We start from the raw sequence: 25,728 nt of genomic DNA, 5'->3' as shown, positions 1-25,728 counted from the left end.
TGGTTTTAATAAGAATGACCAAGGGAAGCTCCATAATGAATGAGGTCATTGGTGTTTATTGTACAAATCGGCGCTTAAATTGATTACTAATGTACTAAAAAACTAAGTGTGCGTTTATAAGTGTCCAAGTCAATATAATGAAATGTCAGTCGTCTTTTATCCTCGCCTCTCGTTGGCATTGAACCGTCGGCTGACATTTAATTTAGAAAAAAACGTCCGTTGTCAGGAAACAAAATTTTTTTTATATTTGTTTTTAAACTTAACTTTAGCAAGGTTACACAAAACTCTACACTGACCAGCAAGACCAAATCACCATAACTGGCCTTCATTAAGACTGTAATCGCTGATTGTAAGCATGACCTCGTAAACAACGTACACATGTAAATAAATCATCTTCAATGCGCATCGCCGGAGGGCACGGGGATGAGCGTGTTTGTTTACAAAACTCGGGTTCTGGATAGTGAAAGACTTGATGGTAGCTTGGCTCCGCTTACACAGATGGATTTTGGTATGTCGGAGTCATCACGCTCCATCTGAACAACAGCTTTGTGTTTTGATAAGTGGAGAAACAATGTGAATATTAAATCACACAAAAGATAATTCTAGAGAACATTGTCTGAATGAATTAACGTTTTTGAACTTGCTTGACTATTCTTTTTCCACAGATAACAACATTCAGGCAACTATAGATCTGTGAATGATTTGTCGCTAAACACATGTTAAGCTAGCTGCAAGCGAGCCTTTAACAAGCAGCATGCCTAATTAGCTGCGCTTTGCGTGCCGCCAACGATCATGTGGAGGCTTTGCCTCTGCTGGCGTGACACATGACACCACTTCCACTGATGAATGGGGCCAATATATTTATGAAGTAATTAAGTCTAGAATTTAATAATGGTTTTATTTTTAGCATCCACTCCTTCCCAGTCTCTCTGTCTCTGCAGAGTGAGCGCCCCCACCCCTCCCCTTCCCCAGCTCACCGGCCCCCAAGCCCTCCTCCATATACCTTTTTGTGGAAGAGGATACGGGAGACCCAGATGTTACTCGGAACTGACCAATGGTGAGCAAATAGGGGCCGGATTGGCGCGCGCCCACGTTGCTCCATCTTTTTAAAAACCACCGGCCTCCCAACTCCGACTGAACAACCGCTGCCTGAGCGGCGACGACACCTCTTGGCATCTCGCACACCTGACCAGGGACCAGGACCGGGTACACTCGGTTGCACCGTTGAGTGACACCATGTCGGGATTAAAAACAGCAGCTTTCCTGCTCGCTTTCCTGGCTTCTGTGGCTCTCGGTCAAGGTAAGTGAAGGTCATGCGGGAATGAAGTTTAATCGTATGAGATGATGGACCTGGGAGGGGAAATTGGTGGTGAGCTCATAGGATGAAAGGGCGAGAGCACACGTGCTTGCATGGTACTTTACGGACCACCACTGTGGATCGCACACGCCAATATTTTGACACAAGCACACTCCACCCAAAGGCTGATCCACAACATGTGCTGATAGCAGAGGAGGGCCGCCCTGGGCGCTTTGTTGTTTTTACTTTTCAAAATTTTCTGTGCTGACGTGACGTCCATTTGACACATGGTTATTAAATATTGGCTGATAAGGGTTACAAAGGTCATTAGAGAAAATAACTGACATGATGGCTTTTTTAAATATTTTTTTTGGAAATGGTCATTCGTAACTTTATTGTACATGTGTGACAATGACAATAAAGATCTATTCTATAATTCTTTTTTTGAATATACGTATATATAAATTAGCTTTAAAAAAAGTAACTGATTGTCAAACGTCAGTGGCTGCAACACATTCAGCTACACTTATAATTATTATTTTTTTAAATCTGCAAATTGACTGCAAATAATCCAATTGTATTTGAAGAGTAACGTATGTGCAGGATTAGAAATGACTTTACAATAAGTAACAATTAGTGTGTTATATCCTTCGGGATAAAAATACCAGTGATGTGAGTCCAGCTACAATTTAATAGCTCTCTTTGGACGTAAACATATTGCAGAGGCCATAAATGAATGTCCCCCAAAAATGTCCCTAAATAGTGATGTTCTTCCAAACTTCAAATTCCATTGGCATCCCCAACAGCTAAACCACATTAAAGTTGCAGTAAAGTTTGCTTTATCTGTCCTCAGTTCACCCTCTCAATGCTGTGCCAGTAGCGCCTCCTGTCATCATGAACTAAGTACTGTCGTCTACTTCCACCTGTTGATTTGGGCTTTGGCGAAATGAGAGGACGTTAGCGCGAGTTTAAACATCCCGTAAGGTATCAAGCGTAGTGCTTTTACGACTTGTTTGGCGGCCGGCTACTTGTGCTGCAAAGTTTAAAGAGGAGCACTGTGGCACTGCTTTGAGACCGTTTCAAAAGGCTTGCCAGAGAGCCTCAATGGTGCGACCGATACTATGGATGGAGGGTGACAACCAGTTGGAGGACCACTGGGAGTTGAACAGTTTTCAGATGTTGGAGCAGGCCGACTGGCCAGATGACTTTAATGGCTTTGGACAGAATAAGAGAGGCGTCATTAGAGCTGCATTGCTTTTTCCTCTCAATGTGTTATTTTTTTTTTCCCAAAGTTTTATTCCATCAATATTATGATTTTTTTTTTAATTAACTTTTATTATTTAATGAGATTTTTTTTGTTCATTAACTGTATTACAATAAACAATTTGGGATTAGTTAGAAATAAATGTTTTGGTTAGATTAGGTTTATGCAAAAATAAAGGCCAATTAATCATGAATTAATATGAAAGACAGTTTATCAACTTGAATTATTGTTGTTAAATTACCAAACACTGACTTCCAGTCTTTTTCCTGTTCTACTAAGTCTGTTAGATTTTTTTTTTATGTATGACTTTCTAAACATTTATATATAAGGATATGTGTGGGTGTAATTTATTTCTGAGGGGATTCTTTGTGCTGTGGGCAGTTTTTGGCTCCTGTGCAGCAGTTCAAACAAGGACGTTGAGACAGTTTGAATGAGCCCAATCACGTTTGAACGAGATGAAAGCTAGCCGCGGCTAATACCTTCTTGTACAATATCAGAATAAAAAAAAAAAAATTCTTGAAATCATGCATCTGATGTGCATCATTAGCTAATGTCATGAGCAAAATTGCATGTCTTAATGAGGCGCAGATGCTTTAGGAATTCAAACTTGGACATTTGAGGGAAAGGGGAAAAAGTGTTGCACACCTCGACAAAGAAACCGGCCAAATGCAAAAACAGCTTCCATATGACATGGCAAACAAATCACACACATGCAAGTTGCCCCCACTGTCAAGAATGCAGACAGACAGTCAGTCAGTCTGCAACAACTTATACTACAACCTTGTATTCTAATCCAACAAGTTATGCAACATATGGGGGGGGGGTAGTCTTTAGGGGTTGATGTCTTCTTCTGGAACATACATGTAATAAACGAGCTCCAGACTTCTATACGGTATCCATCTGGTGCAGTCATACCAGCTGTGACACCTTGTTTTTTTCCACATGTTCCCCATTTTATTTATTGCCGCATGATGTATGGAGCAGGCGAGCCGCGTCACAAAGAGCCACTGTGTCGCAAAACCTCTAAAATAAGAGTTGTCGCCGTTTAAGATGTTGGAAGAATTGTAATCCGGTAGCTCGCGTGGCACGCATGTGGGTTGGCAACATCATATCCTCTGTGGGAGGGGGTTGGCGTGCCGATCAACTACAGATATGATCAGAATTTATTTTTCAGCAAATCACTTTTTTATGTTGCACTAATGACCCGTAATTGATCGCATTTGTTGTTTTTGGTCAAGACCAGAACGGAATCCAGTCTTTGGTCAGTAGCAGCATTTTGGCTTTTTAAAGCCAGAATGTCGGCGGCGCTAACGTCTCACTTTCATCAATCCATCACGCTAATGTGGTACTGGCATCACAAGAAAGGCTTGAGGTGAAGCCATAAAACACATCAGCCACTGGAAGTTATAAAACATACACGCTCAAACAAATACGATGCCTTAGCATGTTTCTGTTTTCGTTACGGGACATGATATTAAGAAATTAAACTCAAAAACTTTTTTTTCAAATGCAGCTGATGTCTTGTGAGTTACCAATCAGACAACAAATCGTCATGATAATTTGCACTGCTAACTAAAGTATTTGCTTTGTGTTTGCAGGATTTCGAAGAGAGAGTGCATCAGTCAGGAGCAGCAGAGCAACACCAAACAGTTTTAAAGATACGCAAACGACAGGTGAATTAAATTAAAAAAAAAGTTTCAATCAGAGATGAGGGAAATTAATTTTGTAACCAATCTTAATGACACCTGCAGATTGATAGGTGAATGTTTTTTTCTAGGTTACATTTTTTTATGTATTATGAGATTTAAATCAAAGGCAAATTCGGGGTATTAAATTTGGCAATCTTATTTAATCAGAAACGAATTTGCGTTTATTACATTTTCCAATCTAGGATCCAGAAGTTCTTACTCTGTGAATAAAACATGAGCTGCTTTTAGCTATTAAGATCCTAGCCGGTAACCATCTAATTAACTTCACAGGTGACAAATGTTCTAGGCCTTGAGAGGAGTTCAACGCTATTTTTGAAGTATCTGCTACATTCCATGAATAGATTCCCACTGCATTCATTTATTGTCAAGTACTCTCATTTTCTTGCCTGAATGCATTACGGGCCTCATTTGCTTCTGAATGACTCCCCAGAGTGTGCTAGGTCTTAAATGAGTTAAGCAGATCTATTCTGATATGAAATATGAAAATCCATCTTTGATTTTGACCCAATGACTTCATCTTGAGTTTTTATTTCTTATCGTATCCTTTTAATTGCCTGCAGGTCTGACAGAGTGGACCTCGTGGTTTAATATTGACCACCCTGGGGGGAACGGGGATTACGAGCGCCTCGAGGCCATCCGCTTCTACTACCGCGAGAGAATATGCTCGAGGCCAACGGCGATGGAGGTTCGCACGACAGATTGGGTGGCTGCGGCAGAAACGGGAGAAGTGGTCCACTCCAGTCTGGAGAAGGGCTTCTGGTGCGTCAATAAGGAACAACCTTATGGACGCACCTGCTCCAACTACCACGTCCGCTTTCAGTGCCCACCAGGTAGTTGAGATCCAAGAGCAGAAATCTCAAAACGCTCCGTTGTAATGCTGCTCTTCGTCTTTCTTGATTCTCAGAGCAGAGTTATTGGACCGAATGGGGCGAATGGGGGCCGTGCACGACAACCGTTTGCAACGACGTGGGTATCCAGGTCCGCCAAAGGAGATGCATGAGCACGCAGCCAATGCCTTTGCTCTTGGTTCCTGCCTGTCAGGGCCACCATTCAGAGAGGAGGGAGTGCTCCACTCCTCCATGTACAGGTGAATTGTATTTTCGTAACATGAGCTAAGCTTATCTAGTTTGAGTGCCAATAACTAGTCAACCAAAGTCCAAAAGTCCTTGGAAATTAACTACTCCAATATCTGATGACGTCGCAGTTTGCTTTGATCAAATTCCATTGAAGTAATCATATCCCACATGTGGGCAGCCAAGTGGAGTCCATGGGGTCGCTGGGGGTCTTGCTCTGTCACATGCGGCGGGGGTCGGAAGATCCGAAAGAGGACTTGCGTGAGGACCTCGGACACAGTACAGTGCACCGGACGCCCCGTTGAAACTCAAAAATGTAGCAAGACTCCTTGTCCAGGTATGACGCAGGACGCCAAAGTACCATATTTGGACACCACGGCCAACATTTGACCTCGCCTCATTGTCTCGACAGTCAAATGTCAGCGAGTGTGCGCCGAGGGCCGCCCAGATGAAGACTGCAGTCGATGCGAGTGTGACGGCCATGTTCTGCACGGCGACGTCCACAGTGTGACGGGGGTCCCTGTGGCGGGGGCCTTGGTGGCATTCACCAACCGTCCCAAAGTGATCCGTGCCCGGACGGACGCCAAAGGCCGCTTCAAATTGCAGGGAATCTGCTCGTCCAATGTGACTTCGCTCATCATCAGGAAGGACAAGTTTTCTCCAGTTACCGTCTCCTCTAGCAGTAACAGCACAGGCCTTTCCTGGGTGTCGGCTGTTCTTAGATCAGCTGGTAAGTCGAGATCCGGTCATGTCTACAGCACTTTCGCCAAGCAACAGGAGGTTGTATCTTTTTAATTCCCCACAGAGAAGCCTTACATTGTGAAACACCCCGAGGACAAGGTGCGTTACGAGGGCGGGCGCATGCTGATGTGTTGCAAGGCAACCGGATCGCCAACACCTGATAAATATTACTGGTGAGTTGAATACTAATCCCAACTTACTATTACCGTATGACCTAAGCATCTTTGAAGGGATATTATTCTTAACTTTGCAATTCTCTGTGGGCTCAAGGTACCACAATGGCACTCTGCTGGACAAACAGGTGTACAAGTACCACGAGGAACTCGTACTGAAAGATCTGAAGCCAGAACAGGCCGGACAATATTATTGCAAAACCAGCAGTTCTGCAGGCAGCATTAAGTCCTCCCCAGCATCCCTAACTATCATTGGTAAGTCTTGAATATCCATCATAATCGAGCTACTGTGCGTTTCTTTTCCCAACACATAAACCGGGCCAAAACCAGCATCCAACTGATAAAGCTCCCTTTTTTGACAATGCACAGTGGTACGATAAACTTGACGGTCTGTCTGACTTCGTAAATTTACTCTAAATCCTTCATAGGCTCAAGCAAAAGCACTATTCATTCCAGGTCTTTAGAGACGGAATATTACAGTTGAAGAGGAAGTGACCCCAAGCTTTAGATCTCATCTGTAAGCCGTGTCCATGCATTAAGAGGACAAAAAAAAAACCATCTGAGAGAGGGGGGGAAAAACATTTAACGGGCTATTTCATTTTGGATGAAATACTGGGGAAAAATAATCATACGGTCTGGCTCAAGACCTTTTCTTTCATTGCTTTAGCCCATTTTAAATAGTGCTACTAGTTCAAGAGACCTCAAGTCGCAAATGACTCAAACGCTGAAAATAGGGGTTGCAAAAAGAGGAGAGGAAAAGGTAATAGGGAAATATTTCAAAATGATGACATTAGTATATTTGTCCACTCTCAAAATATTCCACCCCTCAAAAGACACGGTTGAGATATTTTTGTGCAAGACTTTAGTGTGGGCACTGAGAACACGTAGTAATATTTAATGTGCCTCCAACTGATCATTTTTATGCGTCGTATGAACATTACTTACTCTGGTTTATCGCAAATTCACAGCTAAAGGAGCTCCAGCATGCAATTCCACTCCCGAGGCACATCTGATCAGACTGCCGTTGGATTGCGTACAACCCGGGACGAACTCCAAGTTTTACAACGCTGGCCGCTGCCCGCATAACAAATGTGCTGGCGCTCTAGACTTTGATATGCGCTGCAGAGATGGCGCCGGGTTTTGTTGTGGTGTCCAAGCGATGGAAAGTCGGACCATTGACTGTGGGAGCTACATCCTTCCCATCCGGTCCGTATCCCAGTGCAGCTGTCAGAAGTGCGTGCAGCCAACTGTGCTTGTACGAGGTCGAGTGGTCACGGCTGACAATGGTGAGCCGCTGCGATTTGGTCACATCTACATTGGCAAAGAGAGGGCAGGCACCACTGGATACCAGGGAGGCTTCACCATCCAAGTTCCTCCTGACACACAGAGACTGGTGGTGAATTTTGTTGACCCCACCGAGAAATTCATTGACACTCCAAAGGTGTTCATTTTGGATAAGAAGGGTGGATCAATCTACCATGACGTGAGGGTCATGAGGAAGCAGGCACCAATTGATATCGATGCTGGTGAGACCAATTCTATTACCCTGGGGGAAATAAAAGGGGAAGATCCGATTGGGCAGTTGGTCATTCCAGCCAATTCCTTCCACAAAGACAACGGAGAGCTTTATGAGGGAACCGTAAAAGCCAGCGTCACTTTCATAGACCCGAGAAACATTACCACAGCTTCTGCCACACCCGGCGATCTCAATTTTGTGGACCCTGAAGGTGACATGCTCCCGTTGAGGACCTATGGCATGTTCTCTGTCGACTTCCGCGACGAGAGCAACAAGGAGGTACTCGGGGCCGGAGCGGTCCAAGTCCTTCTTGACACACAGCATGTAAAGATGGAAGAGCATATTCCCAAAATGAAACTGTGGTCTTTAAATCCCGACACTGGTGTCTGGGAGGAGGAAGGCGACTTCTCTAGTACGACAACTACAGGAGGGCATGGACGGAGCAAGCGTGAGGAGCGTACCTTTCTCATAGGCAACATGGAGATTAGAGAGCGTAGACTCTTCAATTTGGATGTGCCTGAAAACAGACGCTGCTACGTTAAAGTCCGTGCCTACATGAGTGAGAAGTTCCTGCCTGTTGAACAGCTGGAAGGCGTCGTGATCAGCTTGATCAACCTTGAACCCAAACCTGGATATTCCTCCAACCCAAGGGCATGGGGACGCTTTGACAGCGTCATAACTGGCCACAACGGGGCCTGTTTGCCGGCTTTCTGTGACGCCCAGAGGCCTGATGCCTATACCGCCTATGTAACAGCAACGATGGGCGGTGAAGAACTGGAGGCAGCTCCCTCCTCCCCAAAGATGAATCCAAACATCATCGGTGTGTCTCAACCATATCTGGATAAAATAGACTACCAGCGCTCAGACCACGAAGATCCAGCACTGAAGAAAACAGCTTTCCGAATCAATTTGGCAAAGCCCAACCAAAATAATTTTGATGAAACCAATGGGCCCATATACCCGTATCAGAATTTAATAGCCTGCGAAAATGCACCTGTTGATGCGAATCATTTCAGGTTCTTTCGAGTGGAGAAGGACAAGTACGAATACAATGTTGTACCCTTTGAGGAAACGGATCTGACAACCTGGACCGGGGACTACCTCTCATGGTGGCCTAATCCTCAGGAATTCAGAGCATGTTTTATCAAAGTTAAGGTCCACGGACAAAAGGAAGTGATGGTAAGGTCAAGAAACTTTGGAGGTTCACACCCAGAGACGACAGGCAAACTTTACGGCATCCGAGATATACGCAGTACCCGGGACATGCGAGAGGCCAACACTTCAGCAGCTTGCGTTGAGTTCAAATGCAGCGGCATGTTGTTTGATCAAGCTGAAGTGGATCGATCCCTCATCTCTATCATTCCACAAGGGAACTGTCGCAAGATTTCTACCAACAATCTACTCCAGGAGTACCTCATCAAACACCCCCCAGTTGCGCAAAACAACGACTCCCACGCCTTCACCATGTTAGCCCCCGTGGATCCTCTGGGACATAATTATGGCATATACACAGTCACAGACCAGAATCCCAGGGTTGCCAAAGAAATCGCTATCGGCCGCTGCTTTGATGGTACCTCGGACGGTTTCTCCAGAGAGATGAAATCCGACTCGGGAGTGGCTTTGACTTTCAGCTGTCCGGAGAGGAAAATCAACAGAGAAAGCCTCTTCCAGCGGCTGCAGACCAACCCAGGACAGACACTGTCACAGATGGCGAGGGACATGAGGGAGATGCAAGGCATGCAGATGCAGAGGTCATCCACTCAAGTGGTGGCCTATCCCTCCGAGCAACAGGGCAGGACCCAGAGTCGTAGGGTTGTCACTACAAGCAGGAGAAGGACGGCTGTTCGCACACAACGACGCCAATGATAGTCGAGAGGTAGGTTTGAAAGCTGATTCATTTCCATTGGGAATCATATCGAAGTAACCTATATTTTCTTATGTCATTTCTAGACCTTCACTCAAGGCAACTCATGGATGTAAAACTTGGCATTCTGCTGAAGGAACTTCCTCCGTACTGTGGAAATCACCAAACTCAGACAAACAGCAAAACGCTGAGCCTGGCTGAACATATCCAATAATTGTATACTGACTTGAAGGGTTTGCTATATTATTATTTTTTAACCACCCCTCCTGAAAGACATCTTGTGGCTATATGAAAAGCAGTACCTGGCATGTATTTAAAAGCTCTGGTCACATTTTAGTCGTACTTGACTTTTGAAAATGTTTATTTTATAGGTCTAATTTGTGGTATTTGAGGTTGGATTTTTTTTTTTTGCAGCGACTGAATCAAAAGCAAACTGTTTATAGTGGTGGCACACAACCATGTAAAAATTGCTCTCCAATGAATGTCTCTAAAAGTTGCAGACACTGAGCCCTTTCTCTTCAAACTGAGACACACAAACTTCACAGTCCATCAGGGAAAAAGAGGACGTTTTCAGAAATTTTACTTCGAGTCGTACATTGGTACTGAGATTCAGTAATACATACAAATATCCATACCAAAGCAAACATGCAACATCTAAGAGAATTGACAGAATTATTGTCACCTAAAACAGTAAGCGGTCAGGATTTAATATTTATTCAGCTGTTCAGTGTTTGTCATTGAGCTGTGCAATGAGAATATTTTATAATACAATTATAGGAGCTGTTTTTTTTTTCAAACTGAAATATTCAACAAAAAATGCTGCTGCTAATTGAAGCGACAACTCTGTCATATGTGGTGAGGGGGATTGCACATTTTAGGCTCGAAATTACTCGGACACATTTGTGAGGTGATGTCTCTTAGGTAGAAGTTTACAGCTTGTGGAAATACTCCAGTCACATACTTTGGTAGGTGCTGCTGTTTTGGTTAGCAACTGAGTTCTGCAGTTGGGCTCAATAGTCAATGTGTGGACAACAACATCCATCAATCCCATTTTTTTTTTTTTTTTTTTAATTCTTTTTGAGACAGCCACTTTTGAGGGAATTGAACTATCACTTCTAATCTTGCTTCCGCGAAAGTTTCAGATTTCACATTTAGACAACTCTCATCATACAGACAGCAGCAACAGTATTAACTCAGTACACGTTATATTTAGTCTACCTTTAATTATTGTCTTAACTTTCCACTTTAAAACTTGTTTATCTGAAAAAGAGGCATTTGCAGCCCGGGTAATGAGATAACCTCTCCATGCTGAACTAATCCGAAAACCCAGCCAAGGGCGAGGATGATCCATTGGGAACCCGGGACAGGCGCAGACATAAACACACTTGTGCAGTTAATTAGAAAATAAACGTTGCAATCCTTTGGGAGCCATTACGACAATATGATGCAGACGTTCATTAACAGTCAAACACGCTCAATTTTTGAGACAAAAAAGTAATTAAGAAGAAATTAAGTCACAATGGCACCAGACCAGGTCGTGCACTTTGCATGAAATAGTTATGGCTTTGGCGTACAAATGTCACATTGCTGAGGTGAAAAATCGAATTGGTTCAGTCAGGTGATCCGAGTATCAATTTCCATTCGAACATCGCAATCATGATTCTTAGGTGGACTGAAGATTTGAAATTGCCCATAGGTGTGATGTCAACTGTATACGTAACCTTGCCATCTTCAAAAACAAACGTACCTGCACATACTCTGAGCACAAATGTCATCTCGCAGCAGATGTAGCATCCAACCTGCAAGGCAGACAGTGATTGAATCCAGGAGCTATAGCAACAGTCTGTTTGCTCATGAAGACGTCAAACATCTGCACAACACAGACATCCGTAGAAAGAAGAGCTGGTAAAGGATGAAATGTTTGGTCAAGGGGGGAAAAAGTGAAGTAATTGGGGTCTTCGTAGTCCACCGCAAGAAAGCTTGACAACAAGTGGCTTGCACATGCAAGCTGGAAGAATGCTTTGACAGCAGCGGCGGCTTTTTCATGAGAACATATCAAGGGGAGTTTGAGCGACAATGTAACAATAATAAAAGTCTGGCCAAGGCCTCGCATGGGAAAGTAAAGCATGCTGCTCAAACTTGGAACATAAAAGGACACTTAAGAGGCAAAACATTTGCAGTTGTTTTGGGGGATGAAATGATGAGAGTTGAAGCTCCATTCCAAGAGACAAAGCACACAAAAACAAGATTTATTCTGTGTGGAAAGAAAATGTTGATCTCTGTGGGAAGGGTATTTATCGTAATAATATTTTCACTTGGCGGAGATTTGGAAAATGTTAGCCTGACAAATCATTTGAGATTTAATGGAGAAGATGAAATCTTAGCTTTGAGAATAGGAATTTTTTGGAATTCTACGCATGCTCACTGGCAACATTTTGAATATTTAAATATCAATTCCTGAGTTTGACCACATTAATTCATAACCTTGACCCAGCAAATAATTTTTCATTAGGAGGCTAATAGGTAGACTAGACACAATAGCCATTTTTTTTGCCAACTGGTGTCGGAGAAATCATAATTTATTCCAGAAGTGAAAATTTGCACATGCCACTCTGCTTGCAGGAAGCCACCTTGAATTGCAGCTTTCATCACATTAACATTTGCATGGTGACTCTTTATGTGTAAATGGTCTATTGTATAAACTTTGTATGATTAAGAGACTGTAAATAAATGTTTGATGCTTTTGAACTTTGGAGTTTGTCCCATTGAAGAAATTCACATTTACTTATTCCTCGCCCGTAAATGCCAATATTGGCCGGATTTTGGTTTGTTTAAAGGTCAGGTAAATGCTTGCGAAAAAAGAAATAATGATGTGTGGCCATCAGAGTAATAAAGTACACAGTAAGGGTTCAAATGCTGACTCAAATGGGGCTGAACCAGTGAAATTATGATCGCAATAAAACTTCCCATGATGGAGTAACGGCACCAGGACCTTTGTGACTGTGTGGCTATTTGGACTATTTTCAAAAGGACAATAATTTGTTTAAACGGATTTTGGAAAATACAATAAAAAATCGCATTATCTGTTTATAAAAATCACAATAAATATGCAACAAAACATGCAGGTTTCGATCAATGAAGACTTAAAAATCTTAACTCTCCCAAAACGTTTCTCTGTCTACGTAATGCAATGTCTCCTTCAGACAATTCCCTGATATCATCATTGTCTGACTTCACTTGCAATCAAAGAACAAAGTCTGAGCAAGTGACAGATAAGGCTCAGGAACGCTTTCAGATGGCGAGGAAAACGCTTATAAATAGCCCCGAATGTGCTCGCTACCGGCAGGACGTCCCGTAATCAGCGTCTTGGCATCCCGAGCCGGGGGTATGGAAGGTTGAAGCTCACTCACCTCTTGGGATGGACAGGAAACGGCTGCAAGGAGAGACAGCTTGCGTGCTTCACGTACACGTCACCGTCCTCCAGCTTGACTTCATGTACTTGTTGCTGAATCAGTGGAGACATTAAATGTTAATTTCAACATCTGTCCTCAGGTGGCCCTACCGAGATTTTATAAGACATCATGCATAATCATCAAGCACGTCCAAATATTATTCATAAAATTGTTCTAGCCTCATCTCGCTTTCATTACTGACCTTAAGCGACGTCCCTGACTTCCCGGTCCTGAGGTCAAAATCGTAGTCATGCCACGGACAGAAGACCCGAAGGATTCCATCGGCCTCCTCAATGTCCCCCTCACACAGTGGACCTCCTGAGAAACAAAAGAGATGCTCATCAAGCAAGCATGCAGTGATTCATTATTTCTAATCATAAACACCATTAAGGCAACTAGTACAATTTATTCTGGACCTTCAGCTTGCACTGAAAGGATGACCTACATTTTCTTTCCAAAATAACTTTGCTTGGTGTATTATTATTATTTTTAATTGTGTAGATCAATCAATTATTTCTGCAAAATTTGGCAATTGTAAAGAAAATACTTTTTGGTATTTTATTCTGGGCTGTGAAGCATACTGACAGATAATGTCAACAAGCTTTTACTTTGAAATACCACATCAGAATGAAATACCACTTCCAGTATATCTCAGTTAAAATATGATTTGGATCTGAAATAGGTGTGCGTTCATGAACAGTATGAAAATGTAAACGATCGTTTAATAACGACGTCTAATCGAAACGTCACAGTTTATTTTGAAATCCATTTTGGCAACGGAAAAGGGAAACCACAGAATGGGGGAGAACGTTGAAACCACGGTGTGGCTTTTAAAACGAGCTTTTACCCGAGTGTGCGCAGCGGGCATCCATGGCGAAGAACTCGCCCTTGATGTAAAAGAGGCACACGTCCGACTTCCGGCCGAACGACGAGTACACGAGACGGCATTTTGTGCGGACAAGCTCCGAGGCTGCACCGATGTGTCTCCACGCGACGTTCCCCTCTCCGGGGGATGAAGCCATTATTAAATATTCAATGTCGCAGCAATATGCATTCCCACTTCCATGTGGTGTTTGGTATGGCACATATTCCGCGGTTTATATTGCGGTAGAATGATCACGCCACTGCATTTGCGATTCCCCGCGCGTGCACGCGCACGGCGCTCGTGGTTGTCATTTCCTGTCTTCCTTTCCTTTCATGGTTTTTAATATTCGAATTAGAAAATAGTGCCCAAAGACATACAAGACAACAAGAGTGTTGCAGCCAGGCTAAAAAAATAGATTTTTTTCCATTTCTATAAATTGTTCTGTCACCTGTTTTCAACTGCAGCCTGCAAAACCCTAAAAAACAATCACGATCTTTCTTGGTGGAGTCAACAGAAGAAAAATCCCAGATGAAAAGTCCAGCTACACTCAGTTGAACGCAAAGTCTGCAGACCTCCTACAAGGTCAAACGAAAATAAGTTTCCACCTTGTGCTTATGTCTGAATTTTGTCATTCCCATTCATTCACTGAGAAATAGAAGTCAAGTGGCCAGACGTGACCTCTTTGATGGAGGTAATGATCAATAGATACAAACTCCCTGACCAAGGCACTTTGAGAAACAGCTGGTGCAGAAATCAAAGTAAGCATCAGCCAAAATAAGCACTCGAGCAGCCCTTCGCACGTCCGCCACCGGTCGCAACCCAAACGCTGAGTCTTCAGAAGTGTGCATGTTGGATTATTACTCGCTCACAGACGCTTCCTGTTCCTTGGTGGAGGTCCATTTGTGACACCAAAAGGCTTTCCCGGTAGAGGTGGAACCATTACACAAAATGTCATTGTGGACATACAAACATAAAGCCCGTTATTGTTCTGCTGATGGCGAGAGTTTAACTTTCCACAGCGTAAGCTTCACATCACAAGTTGTTTTGGAGCTCTGCGTCTCGGCCCGGCACTTCTGTTGAGCCTCACTGTCAAACGAGTTCTGTGACTGGGAAAAAAACTTTTTTTTCCAAATAGTAATACTTGAACCAATAGATCAAAACTAACCTCAGGAAGATGCAGCTATTAAAGTGAATGAGCCATGTGAGATCAAATCAACCAATTTAATCTTCCAGTGCACGAAATAAATCCTGTGCTGTGTAGTCAACGTCAAAGTACATTTATTTTAATCCTCTTTTACGCTTTTTCTCGACCACAAATGTTGGTGGCCAGAGAGCGGGCCCGTCTGCCATTGCCAAGGCGGCTGTCAGTAGACTGACGTGGAACAGACGATGGATTTGTGAAGTTTGATTCTTTAGACTGCATGCCGTGGAAGCTCGCTCCCATAACTGAACACACTGTTCAACCTGATTTGTTCGGATTTGAAGAGAACGTTAACATAACAAACTGTCATTGAGACGTGAAAATAAGTTGTGATGTAGCATTATAAGAATAAATTTAAACTAAAGTACTCAGCTTTCGATGAATATTATAATACGGAGTTTTTTTTTATTTTTATGATCAATTTAATTAGAATTATTTACCAAATTATTCAATGAAATAAATAATAGAGGATTTTTTACTCTATTTATTTTTTAAGGCTTACTTACAATAAATCAACTGACATGGAAAAAAAAAATGAGTGCATGCATTACAATTTGAATTTTTGCATGACCACAATTACACATTTCTATTCAATTCCATAGGCTGAATATTTGTTATTTTTGTATCACATAGTGTCTCATGATGTTGAGTGTTTGTGACCATATTCAAATCTAGCTGGAGTTGACAACTGCATCTTGGCTTTCCGGTGAAGTGGAGTGAAATATCCCCCAGTCAGTTAGTCAAGAGTGAAACACAAATCACTGTGACACTTCACATTTCAAGCTACTCAGAAAACCAAGAGAAGATACAAAAAAAAGAAATCCCTGTATTGTAGTTGTCGACAATTAGCAAACACGCTGGGCGCAAAATGAAATATGTGTTCAGACAGACAACAAAAACAGCCAAAGTAAAATGAAAATCAGAGTGATGTTGAAAGTAACAATCAGCACATGCTGGATGGAATTCATAAAACAACAAAAGATTGGAGACATCCCGGAATGATCACTGGATCGCTGCGCTACCACTTGCGGTAAACACGAGCTGTATCCGAGCCATTTATTTTGCGATGATGACATATTAGGCAACAAATTGTGTCTGATGTAATCACTGAGTTGATAACAACAAAGCAAGCGCAAAGCAAGGGGGAATTTCAAGACCAGCTTCCATCAACCCTGACTTGAGGTCTACTTGGATGTTTTTGTTTTTTTGTCTTCATTGAAGCTAGTTAAAAGGAGCAGCAGAAATAAACTGACAATAGCAGAATACAAAGACACTCGCTAGCTTGTTAACAGGAAGGCCTCAGGTGTCTTGCTCACGTCAAAAAACAGTGTGACATACTGGGAATTGCATTTTTCGACCCTTTCTGAACTCATTTTCCGGCTATGAAACGACCGCAAGCAGCAGACATCAAACACTCCGATAGACAAGGACGGCTTGCAACATTAAAGTGTTGGCAGTGGCCAGCGCGGACTGAAGCTTTCCTTTTTTTCCCAAAAATAAAGCTTGAGGGAAGAATAAAAATGAGTGAAACATGAGAATGTCGTTTTGCCACTCCAAATTGTTTACCAGGTTTCGGAAAGTTGGATTAAATAGAGTGCTATGCTAATTAGCTTTCAATATCAAAGGAGAAATAAGTTATACAAAAAGAAAAACTATGACATCACAATTGGGCCAAAATGTGAACTATAATACCCGACCTGTTTTTTCAACATCGGCAGCTTACAAAAAAATATACTCAGTCGGTTGTGTAATTTTACACTCGATGATTGCAGGCACTCGGGAGGCCCGAATATGTCAGCCAGAAGAGATGGCTTGATTACTGCCTTGAAATGTTAGTACAAGCATACACTTGGACATTTCCTCTCCTCCGAGTCAGTCCAATCAACCTGTCAGCATGTGTCAGTCTTTTTCTCTCCATTTTTAACAATCCTTACCACTTCAGATCTGCAAAGGTTTGTGTTGAAAGGCCGCAGCTTTCTGGAAATGTCATACAAGTGAGACTTTTGCAGGTTAGCCCAATTTGTGGCTATTGGGCTCACACAAAAGAGAATATGAATTTTTTTCAACAGATTTTCCAAACGGTGTTGCTAGCTGACTGGACTTGCACGCATCTTAAACCACAGAATGTTTTAACTCGGATGAAACATGTGCGGGAATGATTTGCCCCGGTGGCACACGGAGGGCACGGCACGGCACCCATATGTTGGATCACTCGTCACCAAACTTGTCTGCAAGAAACATCAGATGCAACGTGCATTCCTGTTCTTGCGATTGTATCCACGCGCGCCATACATCACCGCGCTCACCATCCGAAAATGTCGACGAGATGATTTGAAAGAAGCCTGGAATGATCTATTAACGATGTGATTGAATTGGCATAACTCACGTCTCATCGTCTTGTTTCATGATGAAACCAAAATACTTGGCCTCTGATGAGGATGAAAAATTGAGTGAAAGGAAACTTCTTTTCAGTATGACTCTCTTCCACATTCCTGATGCAATCAGATGGAATTAGCTCTCTGAAACTCAAGTTAATCAACAACAAATTCCCACTTACTGTTCCAGAACCTCTGGTTATGTTGTGTTTAAGCTATCTCAAGGGGTCCGAAACACAACTTTTTTTTTTTTTTAACAAACCCAAACAATTCTTCAGAAAACACTGTTGAACATTCATATATGTTCTCTGTGGGAAAAATATTCTGAAAAAAATCAGAAAATACCTCAAAGGCTTGGTACCCAATCATATTTCAGGGAGGTTCCTGTGCCCTTTGGTGCCCCCTCTAGTTCCGCCAAAGCTACCCATACACACAAGTATGATGACCTACCGAGGGCGACAAGAAGAGCCCCTGCAATACATCCACAAAAACACGTTAATCATAATCACCACCAGTCATGCAAGTAATCACGTTGCCGTTCGCAGAGCGTGACATTGTCCAATTTACCAGGTAACGTGAGGAAGTCATGGAACACGTCGGACACAAATCTACTGCCGAAAAAAACAGACTGGAGACGGCGCTTACATGATTCGGAGATTCAAGCGTTACAAAATGCGAATTTATATTAAAGCTCTGAAAAATATAAAGGATTTCTCGCTTCAATCCTTGGTTTATAGCAAATCTCATTTTTGCTCCCAAGCCTCAACAATCTCCATTTATCTCACAGCGGCGCTCTTAACTGTACTTCCTGACCGCTAACAGAGGAAAGCCATAATATGAGAAAATATTACAGTCTAGGGCACGGGAGATCTGAGGCTTTGTGACAAGGTAAACAAGAATTTCATCTGGGCATGTCCTATTTTTTTATTAGACCCAGGCAACAAAACTGTCTCTTTGATTGGAGAAACCTTCTTCGCTATACATTTAGCAACTCTCCGTTATATCTTTTCTATTATATTTAAAGACTCCAGCGAAGAGAGGCCAGGTCCATAAAGGAACATTCGATACTCCATGAAAGCAGAGATGGAATCCACGCTGGCTCGCCGCGTCCGGCCACATCACAGGCCCTCCAGCCAGGCCGTCTCAGTATGGGACTTAATGGGAATGAGGGGATTCATCCGTCTGGGAAAGCAAATTTTCAGATACAAAAGCTTTTTTTTTTTTTGTGTGTGTGCGTGCCATCTCCCTCGGAAATTATTTCGGCCTCATTGGGGTCTAACACATATTTTGCGTGTCGTTCTTTCTGTCAGATATCAGTCAAAGTATTATGAATGTCAATCATATTATTTTGGCTGCTTCAGCACATTCAATGGGAATCACAGAAAAGCGTTTTACTGGGCCAAGCGAGTACAAATATTCCAAATGAGTGCCAAGGCTTATTGTGGAAAGAATGAGTGCACTCTCTTTTTCTCTTTCTGCTCTGAATTTTTTTTTTTTGGTCGGTACCAACCGCTTCAATCATCTACGCAGCATGTGTGCGTAGCCGTTTGGCCGCTTCATTAGTTTGGTGGATTGACCACTTTGCAGCACTTTGACTGGCTGTGCAGTGATGTCGTTTCAAAAGGCAACATCTGATTTTGAAAACTGTTGTGTGAAAGAAGTCATTTATTTATCATTTATGAATCATACAACACGGAGCTTGCTACTGTTTAACCTTGAAAAGAATCTCAAGAGCAGCCTGAGTGAGACACGTCAGGCATGAAATGTGGTTCAGCGTAAAAAGTTTTTTTTTATTCCTTTCCTATGAGGGCACTTGAGGCTGGTCAATTTGCACCTGATCATTCACAGAGAGCCGATTCCATTACCTGTATGAGTGATGGTGCATTAAAGTCATTAGATGAGTCATCGCTTCAGAGCAGCTCTTATGATTAGACTTCATTAGCGATGGGATGAAAAAGTGACAAAATTACAGCAGCCATTACATTTTTTACCCTCACTCAGTTGCAGTTTATGTGAACCACATCAGGCAAAAAATCATATTTGTTGTACAAATGAATGTACAACATGAATGTTTGGATGAACTACAAAAGCCATCTTATAAATTTATGAAAGTTAAACATCTAGAAAAACTTGTATAACGCTTCAACGTCACCAGTCGTTCCCCAAAGAGTTTTTATTTGTTCTCATGCGTAAAATGTTTAGGTTGTGCACACTGGGGGGCTGATGAGGATACCAGCCGCATCATCTTTTTTCTTGAGCTCAAGGCTATACTTTATTGACTTCTCACGCTCCCTCCTGGTGAGTCCTTCGTCTTTCCGAGTGTCCTCACAGCAAAATAGCCGTGATGGGTTTTTTTGTTTTGTTTTTAAGCAGCCAGATGGAGTCAAAGCCAGGTCAGTCAACGGCGGGTGGGGGGGGATGAAAAATTTGTCTGACTAGTAGTATGTGGGTGACATCAGGCTAGAAAAGTCAAAATGCAGGCTTTCAGTGTTTCTACGATTACTATTTAACTTTACAAGCTTTATCGAAAAGTAATGACGTCACAGCAGGCATGGGCAAAGTCTATCTTGCTTCAATATTTATTGCAATAATTTAGCTCATTTATTTTAATCTAATTAAAATGTACAGGTTTTACTCATGTATTCGATAAACGGGAAATCACCCAGTTATCTATAAAATCAAATCAAATCAAATAAAGCAATGGGTCATCTTGAGAACCGGTCCTACAGTTTGACAAACTAAAAAAAAAAAATCTTAATTTGACAATTTGCCCAAAATCTTACACATTACCGTAGATGAACAGAATGCAAAGGTTTTCCAAGAGGCTTGAAAAATGAAACCGAATTGAATCATCCCACTTTAAAATACATCGGCATTGTTATCGACTTGAATGTCACAAAATACCCTCACATAAACACACTGCTCCCCCTCGTGTAATCGGCGCTGTCGGGAACGATCAGTGAATCAGCTCCCGCCTGTTTTATCACTTGAACACTTCTCATTAATCACAAACGCAGAGCGTCTGAGTCTTCCTTCTTTCTTTATACTCAAGACACATCCGCTATAGTATCTGACCCATCCTTCAAATATCTACTTTTCCCTCAGGCCAAATACCGCAGATACCAGTTGTTCTTTTTCCAGCAATTCCCCCAATAAAAAGAAAAATAGGAGGGGCCTGTCAATAAATGAGTATGTCAAAAAGACGTTTTGTTTTACTATGTTATCCGGCCACAGTGGCAAAATAGACTGTTGAATCGTCTGAGGTCAGCGCACATTAAATGTGTGGGTGTCAAAGCAGACACTATAAATCAATGGCAACCTTACAGACAGCCAAAAGCTGCTCCATTAGTCACAGGAAATACTCTTTTCGACTGCACACTTAACATTAATAAAGACTCACATTAGCCTTTACAAACATAATAATGCTCAGTTATGATTAACAGTGGACAATCAAAAGTTCAGCGTAATTTATTAAATGACTCTGGCCGACTTTCAACAAAATATAGATGTCGGACACGTCACTGTATGACAATGACCTCTAATATGGCCTGTTAGCTCAGTTGGTTAGAGCGTGGTGCTAATAACGCCAAGGTCATGGGTTCGACCCCCATACGGGCCACATACTTTGCAAGTCATTCAAGTTCATTGTATGCCAAAAACTTGTGAATTAGTGCTTTACCAACAAATTTAAATAAAACCTGTGGCTGCTGTCACACCCCCACCAAAAATTTGGAATGTAATGGCAACTAAGACAATATAAATGCTGTGGTAAATTTTCATTACAGTTACCATCAAAAATTTCAAAGGTCTGACGAAACATGGAAAGCTGGAAAATCACTTAAACATTTTTGATGATCATTTTGACCTCAGCTGCATTGTGTTGAACACACACACATGCGCAAACAAAATAATTTTCAAGCCATCCTTGAAAATTGTACATCTTCAATCCACTTTAAGGTTGTGATATAGTTCTGGACAGACAAAATTCAACCACATCTCGAGATGGACCACCATGCAAGCCGTGTTATTTTGATTCTGTATCGTATTCCTTTCTTAAAATGTCTCCTGAAGCGCTCAACCCTTTATTTGCTTGTGTCACGTTTCGCACCAAAAAAATTGCTCTGTCGGCGAAAAAAAAAAAAAGACTCCCAAGCGGATTATTATAGCGGTTTAAACGCGATACATGTAGAAGAAAAAAGAAAAAAAGAATCACATGTCTAAAGCGGATAGACACATGTTTTTTGGATTGAGCAGGATAGAAAAACACCAACGGAGCTAATTTATATAGTTGAAGGCTCAAATTATTTGTCGAGCTCTGTTACTGGAGGAAAGCATCCATTTTGTTAATATGATGCTTGCTCTCCCACAGAACATTTTCATTACGTCGGTGTTGTGTGATTTGACATAAAACAGATTTTAGATTCTCATCCACCAGCAGATTATCCATCATTAACCTCAGAACTTACCTTACAGATTTGAAACGGGGTGTAGTCCTTTCGGTTTCCTCTTTGGTAGCTCAAATTGGCGCTGCAAAGTCTGGAAATCGACTTAGCACGTTTCGCTGCTTTCATCTTATGGATCTTGAGCATGAGAGTTTTGCTATAGCTGAAGGCATAGTTGGTCTCTGGAGGTCACTGGAAAAAAAAAAGCACAAATTTAATCTTAAATTGGTTTTATTTGGAGCAGACATGTTTTATTGCAATCACAGGTGCACCTGAGAATGTGTGCATACACAATTTCTGCAGGAATCCAGAGCCAGCCACTGCTATTTGAGCGGCCTCACTTTTCCAGATGTGAAATTATGGCAACGGGAACCTTCGAAAAAAAGAAGAAAAAAAAAATAAAAAATCAACAACAAAGGAATGACCCTGTGCAGGTTTTTTTTTTTTTTTTTTAATGCAACATGTTGTGGAAAATGGTGGTCAGCATCTAAACATGGTTTGTTTCAAGCCTTCACTTTCTTGGCAGCGTCCACCAGAAGGAACCAGGTTTGCTTTCGACACGTGAGGCGGCAAAAAGAAAAGCACAGATGTGCGCTCCACGCCGTCTCCGCAAATTAAATTGTCAGCACTGATTGCGTCACTTCTGACCGCAAAAAGGCACAGTTGGTCCAAGTCCTCTTGTCAACTTTGAGATGGTAATGAAGATACAAGTTTGTTGTGGTCCGTATCGCCGCTCACATGTGGAAAAAGGTTTTATAGCTTGGAATGAATGGCCAAATCTGTTACATCAACTTTAGGAAGGTTGTTATTGGGACGATTATTAGCGGCTTTTATGATTTATTAGCAGACAAGTAGCATGAAGACATTTTTACTGTAAATCCATCCATCTATTTTCTTTTTCATGGGTGAACTGGAGTCTATTCCAGTGAGGTACGGGTTTGATAAAAAGTCTCGATGACGCGTGGCTATCGCAGACGCTGAGCCACAGTCTCGGAATCCAGACTCGTTGTGTCCTTTGCGTGAACAGGAAGCGCTTCTGTTTGGCGCCCGAGGGGGGGGGGGGGGCTCAGCACGCCCACCGAGCCTTCGTGCTATGAGACCATTTGCATCGCATGCTATCTGGGATTGCCCGAGGAGCATTTGATGTGTTTGTTGTTGTGTGTGCTGGGGCTAAACTTGACATTAAACATTTTGTTTGGTGGCTTTTGCAAATGAACTGTTGACTGAATCAAACAATAACTTTTCAAGCCAATGAAATGAAAAATAGTCAGAATCTCACATGAATGTTGTAATATTATTTTGAGAATAAAATCCAAAATATAACACTTGAGTTCTTAATTTGTTAAATTTTTCGAGAGCTGCTCCATCCACTATTGAGGCAAATTTTTTGCTTTTAGCACAGATTTGATATATGCATGCTACGAGGTGGAGGTGAACACACCTCACTTCAAAACGAGAAATTTAAAAGAAATGTGCGTTCAAGCTGTGAAAAGCCACTCGCGGTAACTATTAAATTAAATATACAAAAAAATAAAAAAATTACATGTTTTGTCACCACATAACTTCTGAACATGTGTTTAATTAAATGCTAACAAAAAGGCATAAACACAAACGGTGGAGCAACACAAACAGATATACAATAATTGGAACATGTATATCTTCTTAATCCACTGTGAAGAACAACAAAAAGATCTTACTGAGCGATCATGACCATCTACTTTATGTATTTGTATTCTACTGCCCTCTAGTGGCGAAGATGGGCACACCATAAGACGTTTGTGGTAAAGGCCCTCATTCTACCAGTCTTGGTAGAACTTTACCTCGCCCTGTGATTCCCATTTCTGCCCTGCACTCCAGGAGCTCACCTCCCTTTAGGCGCCCCCACCTCTTCCTCATGCTACTTTCTACTTTTGCCTCTCACAAAGACAAACTTTGCAACAAAATGAATTGACTGCCACTTTCCAAAAGATAAACTCTAACACAGTTAAGAATCGGCAACAATCAGTAAAAATACGAAATCCGTTGATTTCGAATGAGCTAATATCGTCTGATTAAATCAGCCGGCCGATTAATCGTCTAGGCCCCATTAACATTATGAAACAGAAGACTTGCTTTTGTGTTTTTTTTGTGGAGTCAGCAAATATTTACTGGGACTTGTTTCCATGCCAACAATACAGAGAGAGCATCTAAATAGGTCACTCACAGTTTACTTTTTCAGTTTTAACTTTCACTTTTTGGAGCAGTGTGCATATTGTTGATACTCCGCCAACTGTAAGTGGTTATAAGTTGACAGCTCAAAGAAAAATGGAGAGCGAAAATTGGAAATTCGGAGAAGAATAGACTGTCAAATTTGCAGTCATTCTCTTTCCAGACAGCACAAAGCCAGTCTGCTTAGCATGCTAGGAGACAACCTGTCATTTGAAAAGCTATTATGAGACCATAATGAATTCTTAAATAAATTGACCTTTGACTATTTGAAAAATTCTTTGTGGCCTTTTAAGAGTATATTTGAGTGCCCTTCACTTCGAGTCTTCAATGAAGCTGACGTGCATGTTTTGGCAATGTGAGACGAATATGCTAATGTCACACAGATTCAAATCACAAGAACATTTTGTCCGCTCGATTACAATCATCAAACCAGGAATAATTACTGGAATAAATTAAATGATGAGTAATATGACAACTCTCAAGAGAGCGTCTGCTGACCTTCAAAAGATACCATTAGGTTGGTTTGGGAAATGAGACACAATTAGACTTACACATGAACTTAATTCTTGTATGGTTACGACATTCTATTTGGTGCGACCAGTTACGTCGACTTATTTTAATTATGCAATTTGAGTCTATATATGGAGTGTACTTTTAATTCTTTGAAGGACGCACAGATGCTGCGGACATCAAAATTCTTTCTTTTATGTGAATGTAAGTACTTTCCCTGCCTCATATTCAAGAGGCCAGTAGTTATTCTAAAGAGCTCCTCTTTTATAATAGCATTTTTAAAATATTTTTCATACATTGTGTATGCCAATCATGTCAATCACAAAAAAAAACAATGACTGTAACCTTGCAATTATTTCCAATGTGAGTTATAATGAGATGTATATAGGCATCTGCTAAATGCATAACAGTAATCTACTTGGCCCTCAAGGTCGGGAAGGAAAAAAGACATTTGCAGGTCTTCTAAGGTAAAGCGGCGGCCATCTGCCTCAACCAGGTTCACTCTGTTGTATCCAAAAATAATCATTTAATTGCTATCTAGATGGACACAGTATAAAAATATTGTGCATTTGGACCGAATATTGTAATTGCCAATGTTATGTTTCTTTTCTAATTTCGTGTTGGATGACTACAATGGCGACACTGCCATCTGGTGGACACAGATATAAACGCAGCAACTCATATTCGACAGACAGACGAGCAGGCCAACTGTGTATGTGACTAAAGTGAGGCTAGCGCAAAATTATGCACAAGTTGACGTCTGCATAGTATAGTGAAATGTAAGATGTTAGAAAGGAGAGTTAAGACAAAAAGGTTCACATGCAAACTGACCTTCTTTTCTAACACTTGCACCTCCCACGCACCCTCAGCACTTCCTGCGCAGGGCCGCACTTTTCCATTGTGGTGCAAACAGGTGACAAACTGCACTTTAGCCCTTCACGAACATCTGATGGGACAAAATAAAGATGTGCTCATGTATAATGCTCTTAGACACCTATTTCGGAAATCAATCTAACCAAAATCTTTTTTTTTTTTTTT

The 25,728-nt window shown here is 41.7% G+C and overlaps 2 protein-coding genes, 1 long non-coding RNA gene and 1 other non-coding gene across 7 annotated transcripts in view; 2 read left to right on the top strand and 2 right to left on the bottom strand.

The window, feature by feature from the left end:
* si:ch211-212d10.2 (uncharacterized protein LOC557710 homolog) overlaps positions 1 to 14,256 on the bottom strand; it is a 31,250-nt gene extending 16,994 nt beyond the window's left edge. For 3 of the 4 annotated variants that reach the window (XM_037248604.1, XM_037248606.1, XM_037248607.1), the window contains exons 1-4: positions 13,937 to 14,256; positions 13,292 to 13,407; positions 13,048 to 13,142; positions 11,385 to 11,436 (exon numbers count right to left, since the gene is read on the bottom strand). In XM_037248604.1, the coding sequence (XP_037104499.1) occupies positions 11,409 to 11,436; positions 13,048 to 13,142; positions 13,292 to 13,407; positions 13,937 to 14,111 (414 nt within the window). In that variant the 5' untranslated portion in view covers positions 14,112 to 14,256 and the 3' untranslated portion in view covers positions 11,385 to 11,408. Of the gene's footprint in view, positions 1 to 10,200; positions 11,437 to 13,047; positions 13,143 to 13,291; positions 13,408 to 13,936 lie in introns of those variants that run through there. The other variant, XM_037248603.1, reaches the window with a different exon arrangement.
* On the top strand, positions 1,091 to 12,385 carry cilp2 (cartilage intermediate layer protein 2). The gene is made up of 10 exons (XM_037248594.1): positions 1,091 to 1,300; positions 4,160 to 4,234; positions 4,831 to 5,100; positions 5,175 to 5,357; positions 5,525 to 5,680; positions 5,756 to 6,073; positions 6,149 to 6,257; positions 6,355 to 6,512; positions 7,226 to 9,649; positions 9,724 to 12,385. The coding sequence occupies exons 1-9, from the start codon at positions 1,237 to 1,239 to the stop codon at positions 9,637 to 9,639; spliced, it is 3,747 nt and encodes a 1,248-aa protein (XP_037104489.1). The 5' UTR covers positions 1,091 to 1,236; the 3' UTR covers positions 9,640 to 9,649; positions 9,724 to 12,385.
* A 6,819-nt stretch (positions 14,257 to 21,075) lies between the features above and the next one.
* On the top strand, positions 21,076 to 21,149 carry trnai-aau. Its single transcript has one exon. It is a non-coding gene; the product is annotated as a tRNA-Ile (tRNA).
* A 1,093-nt stretch (positions 21,150 to 22,242) lies between these two features.
* The window catches only part of LOC119121810, a 30,845-nt gene continuing 27,359 nt past the window's right edge, over positions 22,243 to 25,728 (bottom strand). Inside the window, exons 4-5 of the long non-coding RNA XR_005097764.1 lie at positions 25,522 to 25,636; positions 22,243 to 22,345 (exon numbers count right to left, since the gene is read on the bottom strand). This is a non-coding gene — a long non-coding RNA (uncharacterized LOC119121810). The remainder of the gene's footprint in view (positions 22,346 to 25,521; positions 25,637 to 25,728) is intronic.

Source organism: Syngnathus acus, chromosome 4 (genome assembly GCF_901709675.1).
Source record: "Syngnathus acus chromosome 4, fSynAcu1.2, whole genome shotgun sequence".
In the NCBI taxonomy this organism is placed as follows: domain Eukaryota; kingdom Metazoa; phylum Chordata; class Actinopteri; order Syngnathiformes; family Syngnathidae; genus Syngnathus; species Syngnathus acus.
The sequence above is the reverse complement of the archived record's forward strand: the minus strand, read 5'-3'. Positions and strand labels throughout refer to the sequence as shown.

Bases quoted from the DNA above. Each gene is read 5' to 3' on its own strand.
- cilp2 (XM_037248594.1), top strand. From the start codon at position 1,237: ATGTCGGGATTAAAAACAGCAGCTTTCCTGCTCGCTTTCCTGGCTTCT. The intron at 4,235-4,830 runs GTGAATTAAATT...AATTGCCTGCAG, and splicing joins TAAAGATACGCAAACGACAG to GTCTGACAGAGTGGACCTCG. The intron at 6,074-6,148 runs GTAAGTCGAGAT...AATTCCCCACAG, and splicing joins GGCTGTTCTTAGATCAGCTG to AGAAGCCTTACATTGTGAAA.